We start from the raw sequence: 19,754 nt of genomic DNA, 5'->3' as shown, positions 1-19,754 counted from the left end.
TCCTTTTTTCCCCCACATCTTCTCCCCCACCCCACCCCAGTTAGGCCTCTCTACCTCATTGTGTGCAATGAACTGCACCAGTTTAAGATTTCACAATGAAATACTAAAAGATTTTTTAAATCTACATTGAAGCTAACTGATTTATTCTGAATAATGAGAGACTCGTGGTTGGTTCATGAATTGTTCATAAACACACAGAGGTGAAATTCATCAAATACATTATTCACCCAAACCATATCATTATTCTGGTCTTTTTCCTTAGAAGATGAAATAGAAGATTAATCCCTACGGCAGTCTTATTTCCATACCTGTAATCTTTCGCTGTTTCTCCTTTTCTTCTAGAACATCCATGCTAATAAGTTTACGATAGACCGTCACAGTGGTGTCCTGCGCATCAAAACAGGGGTCACCCTGGACTATGAGAAATCAAGAACACATTTTGTTGTCGTTGTAGCCAAGGTATAAAGCTTTTTTTCAAAACTAGAGGAGATGAAGGGTTGAATTTGAGAAGGTAGGCTTAGGCCAAATAGAGGTATGGCTTAAACAGTCTCTGAAAGACACATAACATTGAGGCAGCAGAGTCACTCCATCTGCAACGTCTGGCAGTATGATGGGTAACGTGGAGAAGTGAGAAAGGAAAGGTTACCAGCTGAGTAACATCTGGAGGCATTTGGTGGTGGGTTTCCTACATTTAGATCAGGCTTCAGTGCCAGGGCAATAAGTCTAGCTGCAGAAAGTCACCTGTGCGCTTTGAGAGTCCCCTAGAAGCAAAAGAGTTGGTGTATCAGCCCTGGCTTTGAGAAGTGTCAGCCTCTTTGGGCACGTGCAGGTGCGTAAGGCTCCCTCCTATTGTCCAGCACACAGCCCTGCCACAACAAAGGGGCAAACCCCTGGCAGGTAGGCAGTGTGGATCACCATCATTAGCCACAGGAATACAGAGGAGACAGCTCGACCCAGGGCAACACGCAAGTGACTTGTATGGAAATGTCTGTGGATGCTTTTCTTTCACCTCTCTGCTGCCTTGTGGCAGGATCTTATTCGAATCCTGCAAATATTGTTGCACATCCCTTCTTTCTGCTATCATTCTCAGCAGTGCTGTGCCTGTGGCACAGCTGAGGATTCATAACAGGCATTAAAAGTTTATGGGATTCTGAAGTAAAGTCTCTCAGGATCCTGTGCAGAGCTGTCACACAGGCAGAGTCACACTGGTGGAAAGAAAATGATTTTGCTGCTACTTATGGTGACTTTAAGTTTGTCATGTTTTATGAAAAGTGTATGGATCATATTATTTATTTAGCCAGCGTTTATTTGAAGAGAAATAACAAAAATTTGGTCTAAATGCTGCCTTTGGGCAGTAAGGAGGAAAAAAAAAACTGTCTCTCCGCTAGAAAATGGAAGTTGCAGAATAGACACAGCAGACATGCTGAACAATTCATATGAGCATGACTACTGACATCCAGCCAATGCTCTGAGACTGAGACTGTTAAAAGCTTTTGAAATTGTGAGGCATTTTTCTAATTGGTTCTGCTGTATCGATAGCACAGAGTTGATTGCAGTAAAGTCCCCAGACACTATTTATGCACAGTGGCTCTCTAACAGTTTCTGACTTCGTGATCCTCCATCCTTTCACTTATGTCACGTAAGCGTCCCTAGGAGACTTTGATCACCTGCACTGTTTAATTTTTCCCTGGAAATGCACTACTTTGCTACCTCACATTGTCTTGAATTTATGGCAAGACTGTATGTGGGATGAAAAGCTGTAGATCTTGGTTGCTATTTCTTTTGCACCTGTTTCTAGCTTTCTCCTTTCTCTCTCAAAAAAAAAGCTGAATTCCTTATCCCATCTGTTGTTGACAACAGATCGTATATAACTGCATATATTGGCACAACCACCTTAATAAAAGAAATTACTTCTGAGACATTGCAAGATGTCTGCCTAATCAGAGAGGAAGCAGGACAAATGGAAAAGAGAAGGGAATAGGAAAGTAGAGATGAGTCTGTGTGTTAAGAGAGAGAAGGGATTCCTGGGAATGTGCTTGTGAAGGCTTGTGAGGTGTGTACAGTGCCATAAACTGATTTACAGACATGTTCCAGCAGATTTTTGATGATGACTTCTCTTCTAGGATGGTGGTGGGAAGCTCAGGGGAGACAACAAAGTGTTTTCAGCCACAACAACGGTTACTGTCAACGTGGAAGATGTTCAGGACACACCTCCCATGTTCATTGGGACTCCCTACTATGGATATGTCTACGAGGATACACTTGCAGTAAGTGCTGGTTTTCGCCTGTAGGAGAAGTGCAGTCTTTCACACCTCAGACAAGGTGGACCCAGCTCTAGGCTGTTTGTACTGTCCCCTTGATGACAGGCAATCCTGACATCCCCATAATGCAGAATACATTCTGCTCAGTGGTGGCAAGACAGGCAGAAGGGGCCAGGAAGTCCTCCCAGGCCTAAAATCCACCAGATTATGAAACAAGCAGGGACATCCTTAGCAGAACCACTTATGGGATCTCCTAAGGCTGCATTTGTTGGCACTTGTCTGCTGCTGAAGATACTACTTCATATATACCACAGACAAACCAAGGAGTACAGTGAGCTCCTGCCTGTGCCATCACCTCAGGAACTCCTAATGGCAGGCTTGCTTAAAAGAGACTATAGAGCTTAGAGTGAATTCATTGTATCCACCATGGTGCCTTCAGCTGTGTATTATTCTTGATGTTGATAATGTTTCCAGCTATATATTATTCCTGAAGCTGCAAACTAATGAATTGTCCCTATATCTAAGCAATGGCATGATACTGTATACGGATCCGTTTTTAACATGATACATAAGTTTCAATTTGTACGTAGGATGAGAAGCAGTATCTGCTTATGAAAATACCCAACCTTAGACTATTGTCAGTGTCTTGGCACCCTGTTCACCTGATCTTCCCTTGAGTTTCAGGAAAGGTTGTGTCTTTACTTTCTGTCCAGAACTGCGATGTACACTTCAGCCCTTGCATGGCTATATATTGCAGTTCAGTTCATAGGCTGTTACATTTCAGCAGCGTAGAGGAGTAATGCTTGTGTATTTTGAACAAGTTCAGAATGAATGATATTATGTATATTGATTTATTCTGCATAGTTGCATATAGATCTTGAAATAACTATCAGATACACATGGGAGTTAGTGTTTACCATGGAAACAGGAGTCAATAAATGTTAATTACATCCAGCCTGAGCTCATAATTTACACCATTATGATATTATAATGATGGAAGCACAAACAGGTCCTTCTCAGTGTGAGTTTTGCTATTAGAATGAAATCCACAGAGAGATAAACTAGCAGATTCCAGGGTTGTTTACACATTTAATGTTAATTTTGTAAACTTGCTGCTTTTCTCCTTGGTGGAGTTGTCAGGATTTACAAGTACTGTGTCACTTTCAAAGGGACTGCACTGCATTTTGCCCTATAGGCAGATTTTATTGCAGCTCCCAGCGTGAATGATAATAAGTACAGTTTTGTATTTCCAATTGCTCTAACAGAACCTTGCTCTCTGAAAAATTCACTCAAGGGTTGTCATCAAAATGTTCCCTGTTGCCATTTGTGATTAACTAACAGTTTCTTCAGTGTTCCTGTTTTTGCAGTCTAAAACAGTAGCACTTGAATTTAGAGGCCTAAATTGTGCAATTCGTTGTCAGTTGGGTGAGCACTTTAATGCTGACAGTCATCATCCTTTGCAGTTGATAGGAATAGTCACATGAGCAAATGGTCTCCTGCATACAAGCTCTGTACGTATGGCCCACGGCCATGTTACTCGCACAGACAGACAGCGAGGCTTTTAAGGACAGTTAAATCATCATAATTTTCGTCACAATTTTATGCCCTAAACGTTCAATGAGGCAAGTTGCTTTGTGATCCTTGGTTTGCTTTTACTGCCTGTCTGAACTTGATTGGGTAGTACAAAAATGATCTGATGTCTCCTCAGTGGCTGCCTGGGTCTCAGCATGGCATGGGGCGCACGGCATCACCAGGAGCCTGTCCAGCAGCTACTGAACCAAAATAAATCTCAGGTCTCAGATGGGTTACTCCAAATCCTTTGCCCAAGCCTGTGGCTGTGCGGGCTGTGCAGCTGTTGCGCACCCATGCCACCAGCACTGCCACAGCAGTGGGCAGGGGCAGCCCATGGGGAGCAGCACAGTGTGGCTGCCAGTCCTCTGGAAAAAAGGACAGGAGGCTGGACTCAGGGAAACAAGCACAGTATCTTGGCAAGCACGTGTCATGCCCTGAGACTGCAGCAAGCCCTGGCCTACCCAGGGCAGCTAGGGCCTCTGTGCTGTAGCAGGATACTCCGCTGTTGGTTCAGGTAGTGGCATGGTGCTGACAGCAGGCTGGAGAGGGCAGGTCACACGGGCTCCACAGGGAACAAGTGGTGGCAGGATCATCCCCACTTTGTATGGAGGTACCATGTATGGGCTGTAACATCACTGGGAACAAATAAAATCAGCAATGTAGGAATGACACAGAGTTGGTCCAAGTTGTAGCATCCTTCCTGCTTGGCAAAGCTAAGCACTCATTTTTCTAGCTGGGAGTCAGTGGTCCTCAGTGTGTTCCCCGTGCAGCATGAGCAAAAGTACCCACTCTTCCTTCCACACACTGCTGCAGAAAAACTTGCTGAAGTTCAGTTTATTAATACACAGTTGTAATTTCATTGCTTTTTGATCTCAGCACACAAACTAATTTCCTATTTCTCCGCAGGGCTCTGAGGTCCTCACTGTTGTTGCTCTTGATGGAGATAGAGGAAAGCCTAACAGTATTCATTACTGCCTCGTGAATGGTGAGTAGACTTGGCTTGCAAGAAATCTGAAGAGGAGTCAAAACTAGATGTGACGTTAAATTAGAGAGGAGTTGCTAGAGCTTAATAAAGCTGAGACAGACTCATGAAATAGTGTCAGGTATCTCAAACAATTCCAGGGCCCTGTCTACCAGAAAACAAGATACAATTCACTGAGTTTTAGTATCAGCTTCACAGAACTATGCATGGAGTTGTTAGCATGGCTGATTTGTTAGGCATTAGTAGCCTCCTTGCTGCTTCAAAAAAATGTAAAGGGAGATGCATTCACTGCCACTGAGCATCTCCATCATTTAATCTGCAAGACAAGAAAATTCATTGGGAGACCCAGGCATGGTATTTAGAGGTATATTTTTATTAATATTGTCATTTAAGTGGCTAAACGTTCAAATGTTTGGTTTCTTGGAAGAAATTATGTTTACTAGTGAAGAGAGACTGGCTGTCCAGGGCACTGGAAGTAGATATTATCAAAAGATTAATGCTTCTCATCAGCAATTCTGAGGGTGTCTGTAGCATGTCTTTTAATAGCATAAAAACAAGGCTTAGCTGAATTACTGACTCAGTAGCTGGTGAAGTCAACAACTTAGATCAACTAAACTGCAAGCTACAATTTTAGTTTTGTTTGGTTCTCTCTTCCTCCAAAGCAGGACTTCCATGACAACTGGGCACCCTGACTCACAGATGTGAGAAACCCCAAAATTTCATAAAAGAAATGTGAGGTTTTGTTGATAGCTATGCAGAAAGTTCTTCATTGTGTTATATGATCTAAAAAGCAAGGTCTAGAGCGGACGGAGAGGGATACAGTTCAGGTTTTGTCTTGATGTGGGATGGGACCCATGCTAAGGTTCCTTCTCCCCTAATGCAAGGAGAAAAGAGAGGCAGAAACATTGAGACAAAAGGTAGCAGAAGAGAAAAACAGATGGAAAGCAAGAAAGTAAAAAAGGTGGAGATTGAGGAGTAAAAACAAAGAAATGGGACAAAAAGAAGCTAGACAAGGGAAGAAACTGAGGAAGGGAGAGTAAGTGGAGGCAGGTGAACCAGGCAGTGAGTGAAAGGGAAATAGGGTTAATTAGAAGAAATACTGTATTTCCAGAGAAAGTATAGAACCACCTGCTATGGGAGAAAATGGAATAAAAAGGGTAAGCGATTAGGCAAGAGTGGCAAATGAAGATGGAAGGGGGTGACAGGCTAGTAGCATGAAATGGAAAAGAGGAAGGGAATATGCTTTTAGTGCACAGAAAGTTGATGAAATAGAAAAGATTACAGCAGGTGCCTGCCCTTGCACCTCAGACCCTGACCTGAGTCATGACAAGCCATTATTACAATAACTGCAGGCTGACTAACAGCAAATGGGAAATTATTTATTCTTTATAAGCTTTTTTTTTTTTTTTTTTTTATCCAAGGAAGGTTAAACCACTTTAGGAAGCACTCTAATCCTCTGAATGTGCTATATGGAGGAATACATAGTGCTACATACTCTTGAGTTACCAATTTCCCTGTGGTACTGAGACAATAGCACAAGGTATTGTGGCTTGAAACCACTATTGACTTCAGCTTCTTCTCAGTCAGAATGTTCTTTCCAGGCCAATGTATCTTAATAATTGACCAGAGCATGATTCAATATCTGTTCAATGTTGTGCCTAGTATGCTGTAATGAAGTTGCAGTTATTGCAGGTATTAGCAAAATGGGACGCTGTCAGATGGTTTAAAAATTAGCACTGGATTTGAGTTAAAGAAAAATGGCTAGGCTTTAGATTATTATCCTTTATTTTCGAGCCTCAATCTCCTTTATTTTAAAGGTTTTTTCTCTTCTCTCCTTTCAATGGTAGCCTCTGCCGCAAAGCATAGACTGGCCAATACCATGAGTGAGGTAGCATGCAAGGGTGCCCGTAGCCCTGTGGCAGAGCAGGGCAGGGCCCCCTGGGCTGTCGGCTGGTCCCCTCCCTAGGCACCTGCCTGTTTTTAGCTGTGACAGTGAGGTGGGTGCAGACATTGTGATGAGTTGCTGCTGCTTCTTTGCAAGCTGCCATTTGCTTCAGTACAAATTTACCAGGTCTAAAGGGATCACAGCCCTATTCATCTGTGTTTCATCACAGAAAGATGAAAATTAGTTTGCAGGGGCCAAAGTCAGCCCACAGCCCTGTTCTGCCTGTAGATCAGACTCAGCCCCAATGAAAAAAAACTAAGCTCTACCTGAGGTTCTCCAAAATCCCTTTTAGTTCAGGCGAGCCTTGCAGAAGGCTGAGAGGTGTTTTTTATTATTATCAGCTGAGCTTCTAAGGGCAGATGTTTCTCAAGAGACACTGTTTCAGAAAGAATGACTGTTTCTTTCAGATTGTCAAACTTCTCACCTTAGCTAATATTACTGAGAGAAATATTATTGTTTCTCAGGCTTAACTATGTATGAATTTGCTAATTAAAATGAGGACTGTCTATTTTTGTCTAAACCAGCATATGAAGACAACAGAAGTGAATACCAAATTTGCATGCTGGGCTGCTGAGTCTAGAAAGGAACCTGACCAAGGTGGGGGAAAGGAGAATGATGGCAGCTGTCCATACCGGTAGGGCTCTGCCAAGCCATTCCTAGGGGAGGAATCCCTTGTTGGCCTCCATCTGTGTTTTCACCACACCATGACCAGGCATCAAAATACTTAATTTTTGAAAGGTAGATGCAGACCTACTGATAGGGATGGATACACATGCAAACAAAGATATGCTTAATGAAGTATATGGCTGATTGATTGTGCTTGTTCAGAAAACAGGAAGAATGGCCTGTAACTAGAGCATCTTGGTTTATTGCAGGAAGCGAAGGTTCCTTTGAGATCAGCAACACAACTGGAGCCATTTCTGTTATAAAAAACCCAAATCAGCTCAAGAAAGAAGTGTATGATCTAAAAATTCAGGTATGCTCTGTGGTTACTTGAAGACTGTTGCTCTTAAATGCCCTAAGTAGTCATGATTGTCTAAAATAGCTCAATTTATAGCCCTCTTTACCTGTTTTAAGAGCTATATTTGAGCAGACTGGTAGATAGTGTAAAACAGAACAAACTGCTTTTGTTCCATGAGATATTTAGTGTCTCAAATTTCTTCTTTCAAGTGAAGTCATCTTGTCCTGGTCTCACATCTGAGTCTAGAGAATCAAAATCCTTTGTTATATGTAAATAACTGTTCTCTATATTTTCAAATGTTATTGCTGGACAGGGAACTGACATCTTGTAACTGCTATGTGATGAGATAGGTAACTGCAAAGTCTGTGATTAGTAATAGGATTGGGGTAGATCACACTGTAGCGTCAATAACCACTCCTGAAGCATTGATCAACCACGTACAAATAAATAAGTGCTAACACCCTGATGAGCTGGTGTCAGTGTGACAGTCTACATTACTTAAGCAGTTTCTAGAGAGCAAGGATTTAAAAATGTAGAGTTAAATTGTGAAGATTCTATCAGTTTTCCTCAAGCAAATGTGTATTAAAACCATAAGAGTTCGCCAAGGTAAGGACAATATTGTCTGAAGACAGTTTTAAATATAGCATCCTCAAGGGCACTTTGCTGATGGGCTTGAGCAGCTGGCTAACCCTGAGAGGTTGCAGAGTTCCTGTCATTCAAGTTACACTCATCCACCACTTCTTCCCCTAATCCCTGTTTTACTAAAGTATGCTGGCATTTCTCTGATTCAGGGTTAGTCAGGCCCTTTCAAGCTCTTCCAACCTCCTAATTGTAGCTGTGGCAACCTGGAGCCTGGTGCAGGCTATAAAACCTGCCTGTGGGACCAAAAGGATGTTGTATAACCCTGTGTAGCTAGTGACGTGTGCTTCTATTACAAGACTAGCACCCTGGGGTTGCCTATGAAATCACTGAGAAGGGTCAGCTCCTTTAGAGTCAAGACACATCAAACCTTGGCTCAGACTTCAAAATGCCCCTGGAGAAGCCTTCAATAACCTTGGGAAAATGTGTCTCCTAAGCAAAGTGCCGAGTATTAAAGCAGAGATAAAAATACTTGGCTGGGTAGCAAGCATGAGCCTCTATTTTGGCTGCATTCAGCAAAATTGCTTGTTTCTCAGCAGTACCTCCAGAGTGGTTTGCACACCAGAGAGGATGAGTGGGAGCAGCTGTTATGGAAGGAGAGCAATGCCTGTGTGCCAGGAGGGCAAGTTTTGTGGTCACTGAATGAAGCCTGCTGGATCTGCCTGGGCCTGGCTCACCCTGCTACCACCCCTTGGTGCAATTTCTTGTTCTGACCAGATGCATAGCAGTACATTCAGTGATATATATGGGAATTTAGGCATAAGTTACAAATAATTTTCCCCTAACATCTAGTCGAAATAGTGTTGCACCTTGACTGTTACTGTCAGTTCTTATTGCATCTATTTAAAGGTGAGGATCTTCTTCCCCATCCGCAGAAAGAGGTACAACAGTCTTTCAGGTAAATTCAATCTTAGTTGCATGTTGCAGAACTGTAATACCAAATCAGTGAGGATACTATTTGTTCATAAATGGGACAACAAATTATGTGATTGAATTTAGCACTATTCTACATCTGACATGCTTTAAACAATTGAATTTTACTTCTTCAGAGCAGTTTAGCAGTCTAGTGCCTTTGTTTATGAGCCCTTTGAATGCAAAAATGTCTTTTAGAGATACCTATTTTGTTACAAAAACACCAGTCAGAATTTCTGTGCTGACAGAAGAAATGTCATAGGTTCAATCCAGTAAATTAGACTGTGTGTTGGAATTGTTTAACTTACATTTCATCTTTCAGTTCAGAAAAATGCCAGCTAAACTTGCTCATCTGTACAAGCTCTATCAAACTTAAATTAAGCTCGTCTAGGCAGGAAAGCAGAATTGTAAATCAGAAAATAAATCTAAAAAAAAAAAAAAAAAGTCATTCTCCTTTTTCAAATTTCCAGCTGCCGAAATACAGCAAGTACGGTTTTTCTTGTAAAGTTTCAAAGCTGCTGTCCTTCCAGCAATGCAACAATCAAATACCTGTAGTACCCTAGCAAATTTAAAGTTCACCTTCCACTTGTATTCTGTCAGCACTTCAGGCAATCTTGTCTTTATTAGATTATCTGTCTTTAGAGAACTGTTTTCATCTAAGATGAGGTACTAAGCTCACAAAATGAGGAGAATTTTTTCATCAGGATTTTGTTGAGACTGGTATATTACCATAACCTTCTAATCATCATAAACTTCAGTGTGAAATGAACCGAGATTTCTAGAGAAATGTAAGGCTGTGAATCTGTGCACAAAATCACTGTGTGTTGGGGTGATTTGTGCATGCAGAACAATATCTGAACATGGAGTTGAGGAAAGAACCAGCTGCAGCTAAGAAGGGAATATTCGCTCATCATTTTTCTCTTCTACCTTCTGCAGGCATCAGAAGTTGGTCCAGAAGGTGATGTCTCTGCATACGCTTTTGCCATGGTGACTATAAGGGTGGTCGACCTCAACAATCATCCACCGACGTTTTACGGAGAAAATGGTCCCCAGAACAGATTTGAACTGACCATGTATGAGCATCCCCCAGAGGGTGAAATCTTGAGGGGACTGAAGATTACAGTCAACGATTCAGATCAGGTAAGTGGAAACTACGTGGACTTAGAGTTTTCCTGCCCTGTTTCCCAAAGACGAGTAAGGGCTGTCAGGATTGGCCAATGTCTGGCCCCTTTTTTTTTTTCTTTTTAGGACCTCAACTGTTCACCTGCATTCCCAGAAAGTTCAGGGTAGACAAAGTACGTCTGGGGTCCATTACCACAGAGAGTTTGGAGCCAGAAGCATATTTAGTCTTTCATATACCATTATGTCAATGAGCAGGGTGGTCCTAAAGCTGCAGTCCAGCTCTTGAGGCCACTGAAATCGAGCAGTCCTTATTTCCTCTATCTATTGGTTCTATTCAGTTGTTGTCGGTGTAATGTCCGAGAACATATTCCCTGTAGAGATTTACCTAGGGCTCCCAATCACTTTAGTAACTTTAAGTACAGTTGCTGTCTGTGTCTTCTCTAGCCCCTCTGGAAACAACATGGTCTGTACCCTTGCATTGTTTTTATTACAACATATTATCCTTCTGGCCCTTATGTTACAACCAGAGTCTGCAGTGCATACTTTGATAAATCATTCCCACTGGAGCGATATTTTTAGGTAATCTGAAAAATTATTCCAGAGCCAAACTAACTAACCAGATCAAAGAAAAGAGAAGAAGGCTCCATTCATCTCAGCCTGATATCTAGCTGACCTCTGATACCCATAGGTACTATGGTGATGGTTGCTATAGGGATCCCTAAGCTAAATACTGTATGAATGGCATCCATCTGAGTTAGCCTCAGGTTAGGTAGTGACAAGAGAAAGCTTAATGCATCTGAGAACTGTATTGCTATTGGAAAGAGTGCTCTTATATAACTGTGCTCACTATTGTGCTGTTTTGACTGTATTGTACTCTGTCGAACCCACTAGCTTCTTCCCCCTCCCTCCTGCTGCTCTGCAGCAAGCAGATAAATGACTGCTTTCAAAGCAGTGCTACGTCTCTCCTGCTATTGTCACAGAGGATGTTGCTGCAGAAGAAAAGAAACAAAACCCATCTCTTCTATTTAGAGACAAAACATATATTTATCATATGTAGGCTGACAAAATATTCAGGGCTGCAAGTTAGGCTATAAAATAAGCAGAAAACATTGCTAAATATACAGTATAGATTTCTCAAGAAGCTTCCTAGTACAGTGTAAGACATCCTCCAGGAGGATTGGTTAGCTTTTGTTTTAAGGCATAGAAAGCAATGTTTTTCTCTTCTGCAGAAGAGTTCTATATAGGGAAGAAAATTCAAATCATACATCAGTTTGTCATAGCCACTGCTGCCCCTTTAAGAGAATGGGTTGCATAGGTGAGAAGGAAGTTACGGGCATAGCCTGTTTCAGGCCAAAAGTTCAATGGAAATGCCATCTTGCAAGAACATCATACAGAAATTTCTCCCTCTACTCTCAGACAGACGCAGCTAAGGGCTCGGTGTGTTGTCTCTTCAGTCATTCCTGTGTCCCGCGGCTGTCTGCTTTGAGACATGCAGAGTGGCTTGCTCTGAGCTGATCTGGGTTCAGTGCACATCACTGTCGGAAATCACACAGCCATTGGAGGAAGGCAGTTCTCTCCCCACCAGTGCCACCATCCCAAGTGCAGAGGACTTCTTGTGGTCAGATACTCAACTTTCCCAATAGTCCAGCTGTTCTGGCTTTTTTTGCATGCTTGGCTTTACTGCCCAGAAGAAGAGAGCCCTGTGTAGCTGTGGGGGTTTGTATAACCAAACAATGCAAACTGCTGTGCTACGCCACGCTGCTGAGCTTAGATCCAAGATCACTGTGGATTCCTTGTGGGTCCACCGCTGAATGCTTTTCCTCTTGACATGGTCTAAGGTTGCAGCAAGAACTGCTCATAACAAGCCCCTTGGGAATACAGCTGAAAGTAAAGTTTTCCTGTTTGAAAGTTACTATTAGAAATTCTTCACCTCAAGATTCATGCTAGGGGCAAAACATTGCACCAGCCAGGCACTGATTGTGGCTGGTTGTCACAATGTAATCATGATATTGTTGGAGAAATTGGAGAGCTGCTTACGTGGGCTCAGCTCATTTTCCTTCTTCCCCTGTAAGACAGAGATGTGAGAATCCCTACTTCATCTTTTTTATTCCATGCTCCAGTTAATTTTAACGAGTTGGTCTGGCACTAGGGCTCCCTGGTCCCAGCTCACACACCAGTGGTGGTAACCTAGATTTTGCTGCTTCCCATTTCCTCTCTGGCTAGGTTTCTCTATGTGATGGGATTTGTGTTCTCACTTCACCTGGAGCTATCAGATGTTTGCCATGTTTTATTCTGCAAGCGGGGCTCATTTCTGCTCCCAAGTGCACCAGCTTCCAGGAGGTTTGGTGGTTGTAACTCTGGGCTAGCTTGATCCAGCCAGTGCAGACTGTCAGGTACCACCTCTGATGGGAAATTGCACATCTTCATGGTTCTGCATCATCCCAAGAATGAGTTCTTAAAGGTAACAGGTTAGGTTTTTGAGAGGTCCATTGTCCTGACTCAAGCAGCACAGCTGTCTTTCCTTGGCAGGAACCAGGAGAAGGCAGGACTTCCTTGCACATGGTGGTGTCATTCTCACCTGCACTAGCTGGCAGCATGCAGTACAAAGCCCAAGACTCCTTGACAAAAACGCGCCTCTCTTAGCCAGTTCTACTGGAGGGTTTTTCCATTATGACTGGAAGAATAACCAAGCTTGTCAATCTACTTACAGAAAAGCTACGTCTGTTTTGTGACCAGGGCTGGAGGGATTATATAACTAAGCTTCTTAGTGGTCTCTTTCTCAGGGGATGGAGAACAGAGGTCTCTAAGCAGTAAGACTGATGTTAATTTTATACAGCCTGAAGAAACAGAGCCAATGTAAGCTGTAAGAAATGAATTGTTCACCAAAAATAATGCAGTATCTGCTTTTATTCACAGGGAGCCAATGCTAAATTCAACCTCCGTCTTGTTGGACCCGGTGGCATCTTCCGAGTCGTTCCCCAAACTGTCCTGAATGAGGCTCAGGTTACAGTAATAGTGGAAAATTCTGCTGCTATCGACTATGAAAAATTCAAGGTGTTAACATTCAAGGTGCTTCTGCTTTTTGTATCTTCTCTGCCTGTGTATCTGATATGTGTGTGATGGCTTACATATCTGATGGGATTTATCTTCTCAGTCCACCTGGAGCTGTCTGATGCTTTGTCAATGACATTATATTCTATGTAAAGGACACTCATTTCCACCCTTGGTTCATCAACTTCCAAAAGGTTTAATGGATGCATCTGGATGCAATTTAGTCCAGTCAGTGCAAACTGTTGACTATTACCTCTGTGAAAATTGTACATGTTGTTGGCTCTGAGTCATTCTAGACTGAACCCTAAGGGTGTTATTTCTTCTCTTACAATGATAAATTCACAGGGTGAAATCCTAATTTCTCTGGAGCCATAAATTCACCTGCTTAGTTCTAAGTAATTTTGTTCATGATCATGCTTTTCAGTATTGGCTGGCTGAAGATCCCAGCTGACTGGAAAATAATTTCCCAGAATTGCTCACTGCCTTTGTCAGAGCTTATCTGTATATATGGCCTTTTGCAGACTGATCTGGGGCTATTGCATCCATGCTCCAAGCCAGCCGTACAAGAACCAGCATTCATCTAAAAGCTGGAACTTGTATTATCACCTTCCCCATCAGCTCATCAATGAGATAATTAAGTAGTATGGTTTGTGTCAGCTGCCTCTGAACATGAGTGTAGATGTTTGGTTCTGTCTGCATCAAACGGTGTAGGCAATCTCTGTAGTCATAAAAAAAAAAAAAAAAAAAAGTCAAAACTATATAGCTGAGTACAAACATGCTGATTTTCATTTTGTACACAAAAAAGTGTTTTTAGCACAGTTCAGAAGTCAGACTTCCTGGATTTTGTTCTCACCCTTACCACATAGTTTGTTTTGTGTCCTTAGCAAGTCACAGAATCACAGAATATCCCGAGTTGGAAGGGACCCACAAGGATCACTATGTCCAACTCCTGGCTCTGCACAGAACCACCCGAAAGTCCTTACACTGCAGTATGCTTCATGTCTCTTCTTGTAATGTTGGTTACTCAGTTTGAGCTTCATAGATTATAGATGCTACAAAAATATGATACATCATTATTGTATCGAAAGATTCAGAACAGGCTATAAAATGCTACTGAAACTAATTATAATAAGCACACATTTATTCAGGTTAAACTGCCAAAAGACCAGTAAAGAAGCTACACATGGCCTCCTCATGAATACTGATAGAAATTGAAGTAGTTAATGTGATTGGCCTGAACACTGAAAGAATTAATTACTAGGAAAAAGAATATACATCTTTTTAACTTGAGTAGTTATTCTTTTTTGGGTGGTGGGAGGGGAGGGTGAAATTATTTCTACAGAAAAAGGACTGTACAGCTTTGCTAAAAACGCAGAGCCTTTGTCTGGATTCCAAATGAAGAAGGTGCAGCTGAATGATACGGTAATAATGTATGACAGCAAATACTTTATAGAGACTTCATTGCCTTCTCCGTTTCCCTGAAAAGTTCAAATCGCTTCTTACCCAGTTTTAGTTGCTAAAATAGTCATTCTAGTTAAACATTGGGGTGAAATAGGTTCTTATTTCTAACACATATCCTACAGCAGCTTTGAGAAGCTATTGTCATTTTTTCCCCTGTAAACAACGGTCCTGCTCCACTGGTTTGTTATTTAACAGTAAAATGCCAGAGAGGGATTAAAGCTGATTCAACTGGGAGGTGCGCTAAAGAACTACCTGAGGCAAAGGCTACTTGAGAAAATCTGTTTTCCATTTAGGGCTGGCTTTTAAATACAGTTGGTTGGCATGACCTTCTCCATTTTCAGCTGTCCAAGAGCTAAAGCCAGGGTTTCCCAAGTTTTGGCAGCTGTGATAATTTGTACTTCTGTGCCCTCCAACCTGGCCTTTTAGAGCTCAGGCCCCTCTGCCAGAGAGGCCAAGTGTCACTGTCCCACTATGCTGGGACTTGTTGCCACAGGCTGACCTGCTCTGGGGGCCAAACCACCTCCCTCCCTCCTCCATCAGCTCACAGTACATCCCTCCTTGACAAGAGCCTGGACCTGCTCCTCGCCTTCTGCAGACACTCACATCTCCCACTGACTGGGACCAGATGAGGCTGCGATTATCTTCAGTTGCCAAAATCAAATCTATTTTAACGAATCACCTGCCACTTTTAAGATTATATCTGTCTGCTTTTCTGGCAGTTGTATTAATTGTTGCTGTGTAGTCCTCTGAAGAAATAGTTTTACACTATTTTTTTCTTCTCTCTGCTTATAATGAACTATATACGACTGCATAATACATTGCAGAGAAGTAATCTGACAAAAATCCCCCCCTGAGGGAAGATGTTGTCAGTATGTTGACATAGCTGGACTTTGACTGCTGAAAGGAGAGGGAATAAAAATGAATGTAAAAAACAAAGTGAAAATCCTAAGCCCTTATAAGATACTTTAGCAGGGGCTGATATCAGCAGCAAAGAGTTCGCTGTGGATGCTGTAATTTAGTTATAGGTCCACGTGCGTGGTAAGCAGTAGGACTTTATCTGTGTGCTGTTTTAGAGCTGAGATTGCTCACAAGCAGATTTGGTGATGTCTGTATGACTAGCTTCAAAAATGTGTTTTGTTGAAACACCATCAGACTCCCAAGCACACAAGTTAGCACAGAGATGCAGTAACGGACTCCCCTTTTAGAGCAGATGTGATCTGTAGTGATTCCAGGCAATCCTTTGGGCTGAATTCTTCAAAAATCCTGTCACTGTGTGTTTTCAACTGTTATAACTGTAAGCAGGAAGAGCTCCAGAAGATGGTACTGAAATAGCCTTTTCCTTGCCTACTTAAACTGCTCCCCTCCAAACCTTGTTACCTGTAGGTGACACAAACTTCTCCCAGTCTAGCAGGGCAAGGACTTGAACACAGCATGTGCCTCACAGCCCGTCAGTGGTGCCACCGCTGGTGGACTTCACACACCACCTGCCCCGGTGGGGAACTGTGACACAGCAGGAGGAAGGCTGAGTGCCCTGAGAGTGGCTCCCACAGCCTTTGTCTCAGGTGCTGCATGAAGCAAGCAGGAGACACCATGGCAGCCCTTCTCTACCATCTGAAGCTCAGAGCTTCCACTCTGAAGCTCCTTGAAGAAGTAGTAGTATCAGCTTTGTAGTAATTTATTTTTTTTCTCCTTAGCTTCTTGCAATAGAGGTGAACACACCAGAGAGATTCAGCTCAACAGCTGACGTAGTGATACGCTTACTGGATACCAATGACAATGTCCCGAAATTCTCCTCCGACTACTACATTGCCAGGATCCCTGAGAACTCCCCAGGGGGCTCAAACGTAGTTGCTATAACTGTAAGTTTACTTATCTGTTAAGAAAATGCTCTCTTTTCTAGCTATTTATGGAGACAGTTCAAATACCTTAAAAATAGTTAGACAATGGCACCTAGCAAATCTTACCATTCATCTCCAGTTCCTTTCCAGAATCAACAAAAAATGTTCCAATAAAATAAAATTTTAGGCAAACATTTTTCAGAACCAACAGATTTACCTTTTTTTTTTTTTTTTTTAATTATTATTATTAAAGGCCATCTGCTTTTAAGACAGATCACATGGTCTGTGAGTACTACAAAAGCCCCAGTCAAATCCATGTACAGCAGAAAGATTTGGTTCTGACTAAGTGGAATTGGATTTACTGGATTTGTTTGCTGAAGTACAAGTAAAAAGAAAACAAGATGCCTGCTTAGTTAGGTATAAGTCTCCTCCTCCTGGGAGGAATCTGGCTGCTAAATGCATAATTAGACAGTTAATGAAGGCAAGAATATAACACTAAAATGCTTAGAGCTGGGAAAGAAAGATTCCTGTTGAAGTATCTTCTCGCTGTGGGAAGCATATAGATTTTCCTGTGCTCACATTTTCATAGAAAGAAAATCAGGGAAAATCAGGGCGTTACATGGGTCCTGTGCTAGAGAAGCATTCCCAGCCGTTAGATGCAAACTGTACCCCTTTAATGCAGCTGCTGGGACTGGAAACATGTCTCATGTCACAAAGCTCCTGGGGATCGGTGGGTGATGCAAGTTACCTTGCAGAGGCCTCGGAGGTAGGGGTGATGGAGGCAGGTTGCCAGAGATCTCCAGCACAGGCAGTCTGCAAGTCACAAAGGAAATGAAATCATCATAATGAAGTGCTAAAGGCAAATTTTAGAACTGGAAGAATGAGAGGAAAAGGAACATAAACACTACAAAAATGGTTGTTAGATGAAACTAATAGGAATGCTGTAGAGAACAAAGACTCCAAACATCACTGTCTTCGCAACAAGATGAATTAAAAAATTTCTATGAGGTGGGCATAAAAAAAAATACAAAAAGTTTGTAAAAAGCAGTGAAACTAACCATTCTAAGCCAAGGTATATATAGCATAGCTGAAGTTTCCATGTAAAATTTACTTTCATGTGATAACAACTCAGTGTTTGACCCAGATTCACAAATATACTTCACAAAATGAGATTCTCTGAGTACCCAGAATTACTATTCTGGCAGAAATCCCAGGTGTACAGAACGTTTCAGGAAAAGTTAGGCAGTCCCAGTGTAGACTGTGGCCAAAATTACGGGGTAAGAGAAACTTAAAACACGTATCAGCAAGGCTGTTAGCCATGCAGGAATCAAAGACATTGTCCTAGTTTTCAAGAGAAGTAACAAATACTTAATCAGGAAGATGAGCGAGCTAACCACCACCGCCAGGAATTTAGATGGCCAGATGCAATGGTACAGTATAGCGTCTCAGAGCTACCAAAGAAACAGGCCTATGGAAATTGCTGTCACCAAATCAATAGGTTTCCAAATCCTGAGCTAAGACTGGAAGCCAACAAGAATCCTGAACAAAGGTTATCAACTCTTGTAGCGTCTGCATTACTAAAAGTCACACAGCCACAAGGGTGATTATCTGATAAGCAAAGCTAAAACATTATGTATAGTTTTCAATATTTGTTACATGTTACTTTAAACGGAATTGATTTAAAAAGCAGAACGTTAAAAATAATCCTCTATGTACAGTAAGTAATTTTGGCCAGGGAATATACATTAATACTAAAATGCTAATTAGGAAGGCTTGAGAGTGGCCAGCTTGTGTCATTGGGATTGGCTTCATTTCTTTTAAAGGAAAGATGTGTTAAATGTCAATGAATAGAGCCATCTAGTGGCTTTCTCCCTGCTAGAGCCTCTGGGCACCAGCCTGGCCAAGAAACAGGCAACGTCTTAGCAGCTTAATTGGGACACCCAGTGACATTTCTGTGTGTTAGATTTTGCTGTTTTCTAGCTGCACAATTGTTTGTGTGATTTCTCCCTAAAAATGTTCTGGCAAAAGGAGGGAGTTTCAGTTTTTAAGTGACTTGTTTTTCAAAGAAAAATGACCACACATCTTTTTGCAATCTAGTAAAAGATGACTCTCTTATTTTCTTAAGGCTACAGATCCAGATTCAGGGCTTTGGGGAGAAGTCAAGTACTCTATCTATGGAACAGGAGCAGATCTGTAAGTAAAAAATAAAATTAACCTTTAAGCAGAGTATTAAAAATAATTTTAAAGAGTGGACTCATTCTTGATCTGCTAATTTCATAGAACATTTATGCCATGTTCTTTGAGCTTTGTGACAAAAAAAAAAAAAAAAAAGAAATGGTGTCATCATTAAACATCTGCTTCATCAACCCATGGAATTTTACCCACAAGCCCCCAAAGAGGCATAAGGCAGCTGAAGTACCAGTACACAGGATCTGTTCAATCACTATCTGAAAAATGCTTCTAAGAGAAATGGGAGATTTTGGTCTAGTTGTCAAAAGTCAATTCTGGGGAAAAAAAAATTCCTTGCTCTTTCACCTACCATTCTATACAGTTGTACAAATAGTTCGGTTTGAACTCTTGCCAAAATAAATCAAAGAAGTCAAGACTTTCAAAGATATAAACTTTAGTTTTCAAGGCCAGTTGCACTGGATGTTTGAAGCATCGTATATATTTAAAACTTGCAGCCCTACATCAGGGAAGAAGAGAATCTATTGCTTATTTGATTTTATAATAATGCCTGGCTTCTCCTTGTCTTGGGAACAGTGTGGGGGTAAGAAGGTCCTGATCTGTTGTTTTTGCCTACACTGCTTCCATCCCAGCGGTTGCCCTGCTCCATCAGGTGGGGCTCCCAGCCATGCCTAGCATCGCCAGCCATCACAGACATTGCTGCTGGAAGCTGCATCTCCTGGGCGTGATGGGGCTGCAGGGCAGAACTTGGAAATGAATAAGCTGTTCAGGCACTCAGCTCCAGAATCTATTTTTCTCTGTACATTATCCCCTGGAGTTAAAG

At 41.9% G+C, this 19,754-nt stretch overlaps 1 protein-coding gene across 4 annotated transcripts in view; it reads left to right on the top strand.

Annotated features, from left to right (window-relative positions):
- Positions 1–19,754, top strand: part of CDHR1 (cadherin related family member 1) — a 53,507-nt gene that overhangs the window by 20,864 nt on the left and 12,889 nt on the right. For all 4 annotated transcript variants that reach the window (XM_035330663.1, XM_035330662.1, XM_035330661.1 and 1 more), the window contains 8 exons: positions 343–459; positions 2,124–2,267; positions 4,740–4,818; positions 7,636–7,736; positions 10,209–10,412; positions 13,311–13,463; positions 16,601–16,765; positions 18,870–18,937. In XM_035330663.1, the coding sequence (XP_035186554.1) occupies positions 343–459; positions 2,124–2,267; positions 4,740–4,818; positions 7,636–7,736; positions 10,209–10,412; positions 13,311–13,463; positions 16,601–16,765; positions 18,870–18,937 (1,031 nt within the window). The remainder of the gene's footprint in view (positions 1–342; positions 460–2,123; positions 2,268–4,739; positions 4,819–7,635; positions 7,737–10,208; positions 10,413–13,310; positions 13,464–16,600; positions 16,766–18,869; positions 18,938–19,754) is intronic.

The sequence above is a fragment of the Oxyura jamaicensis genome, chromosome 6 (assembly GCF_011077185.1).
Source record: "Oxyura jamaicensis isolate SHBP4307 breed ruddy duck chromosome 6, BPBGC_Ojam_1.0, whole genome shotgun sequence".
Taxonomy (NCBI): Eukaryota; Metazoa; Chordata; class Aves; order Anseriformes; family Anatidae; genus Oxyura; species Oxyura jamaicensis.
Note: the sequence above shows the minus strand (reverse complement) of the source record. Positions and strands in the feature narration are given on the sequence as shown.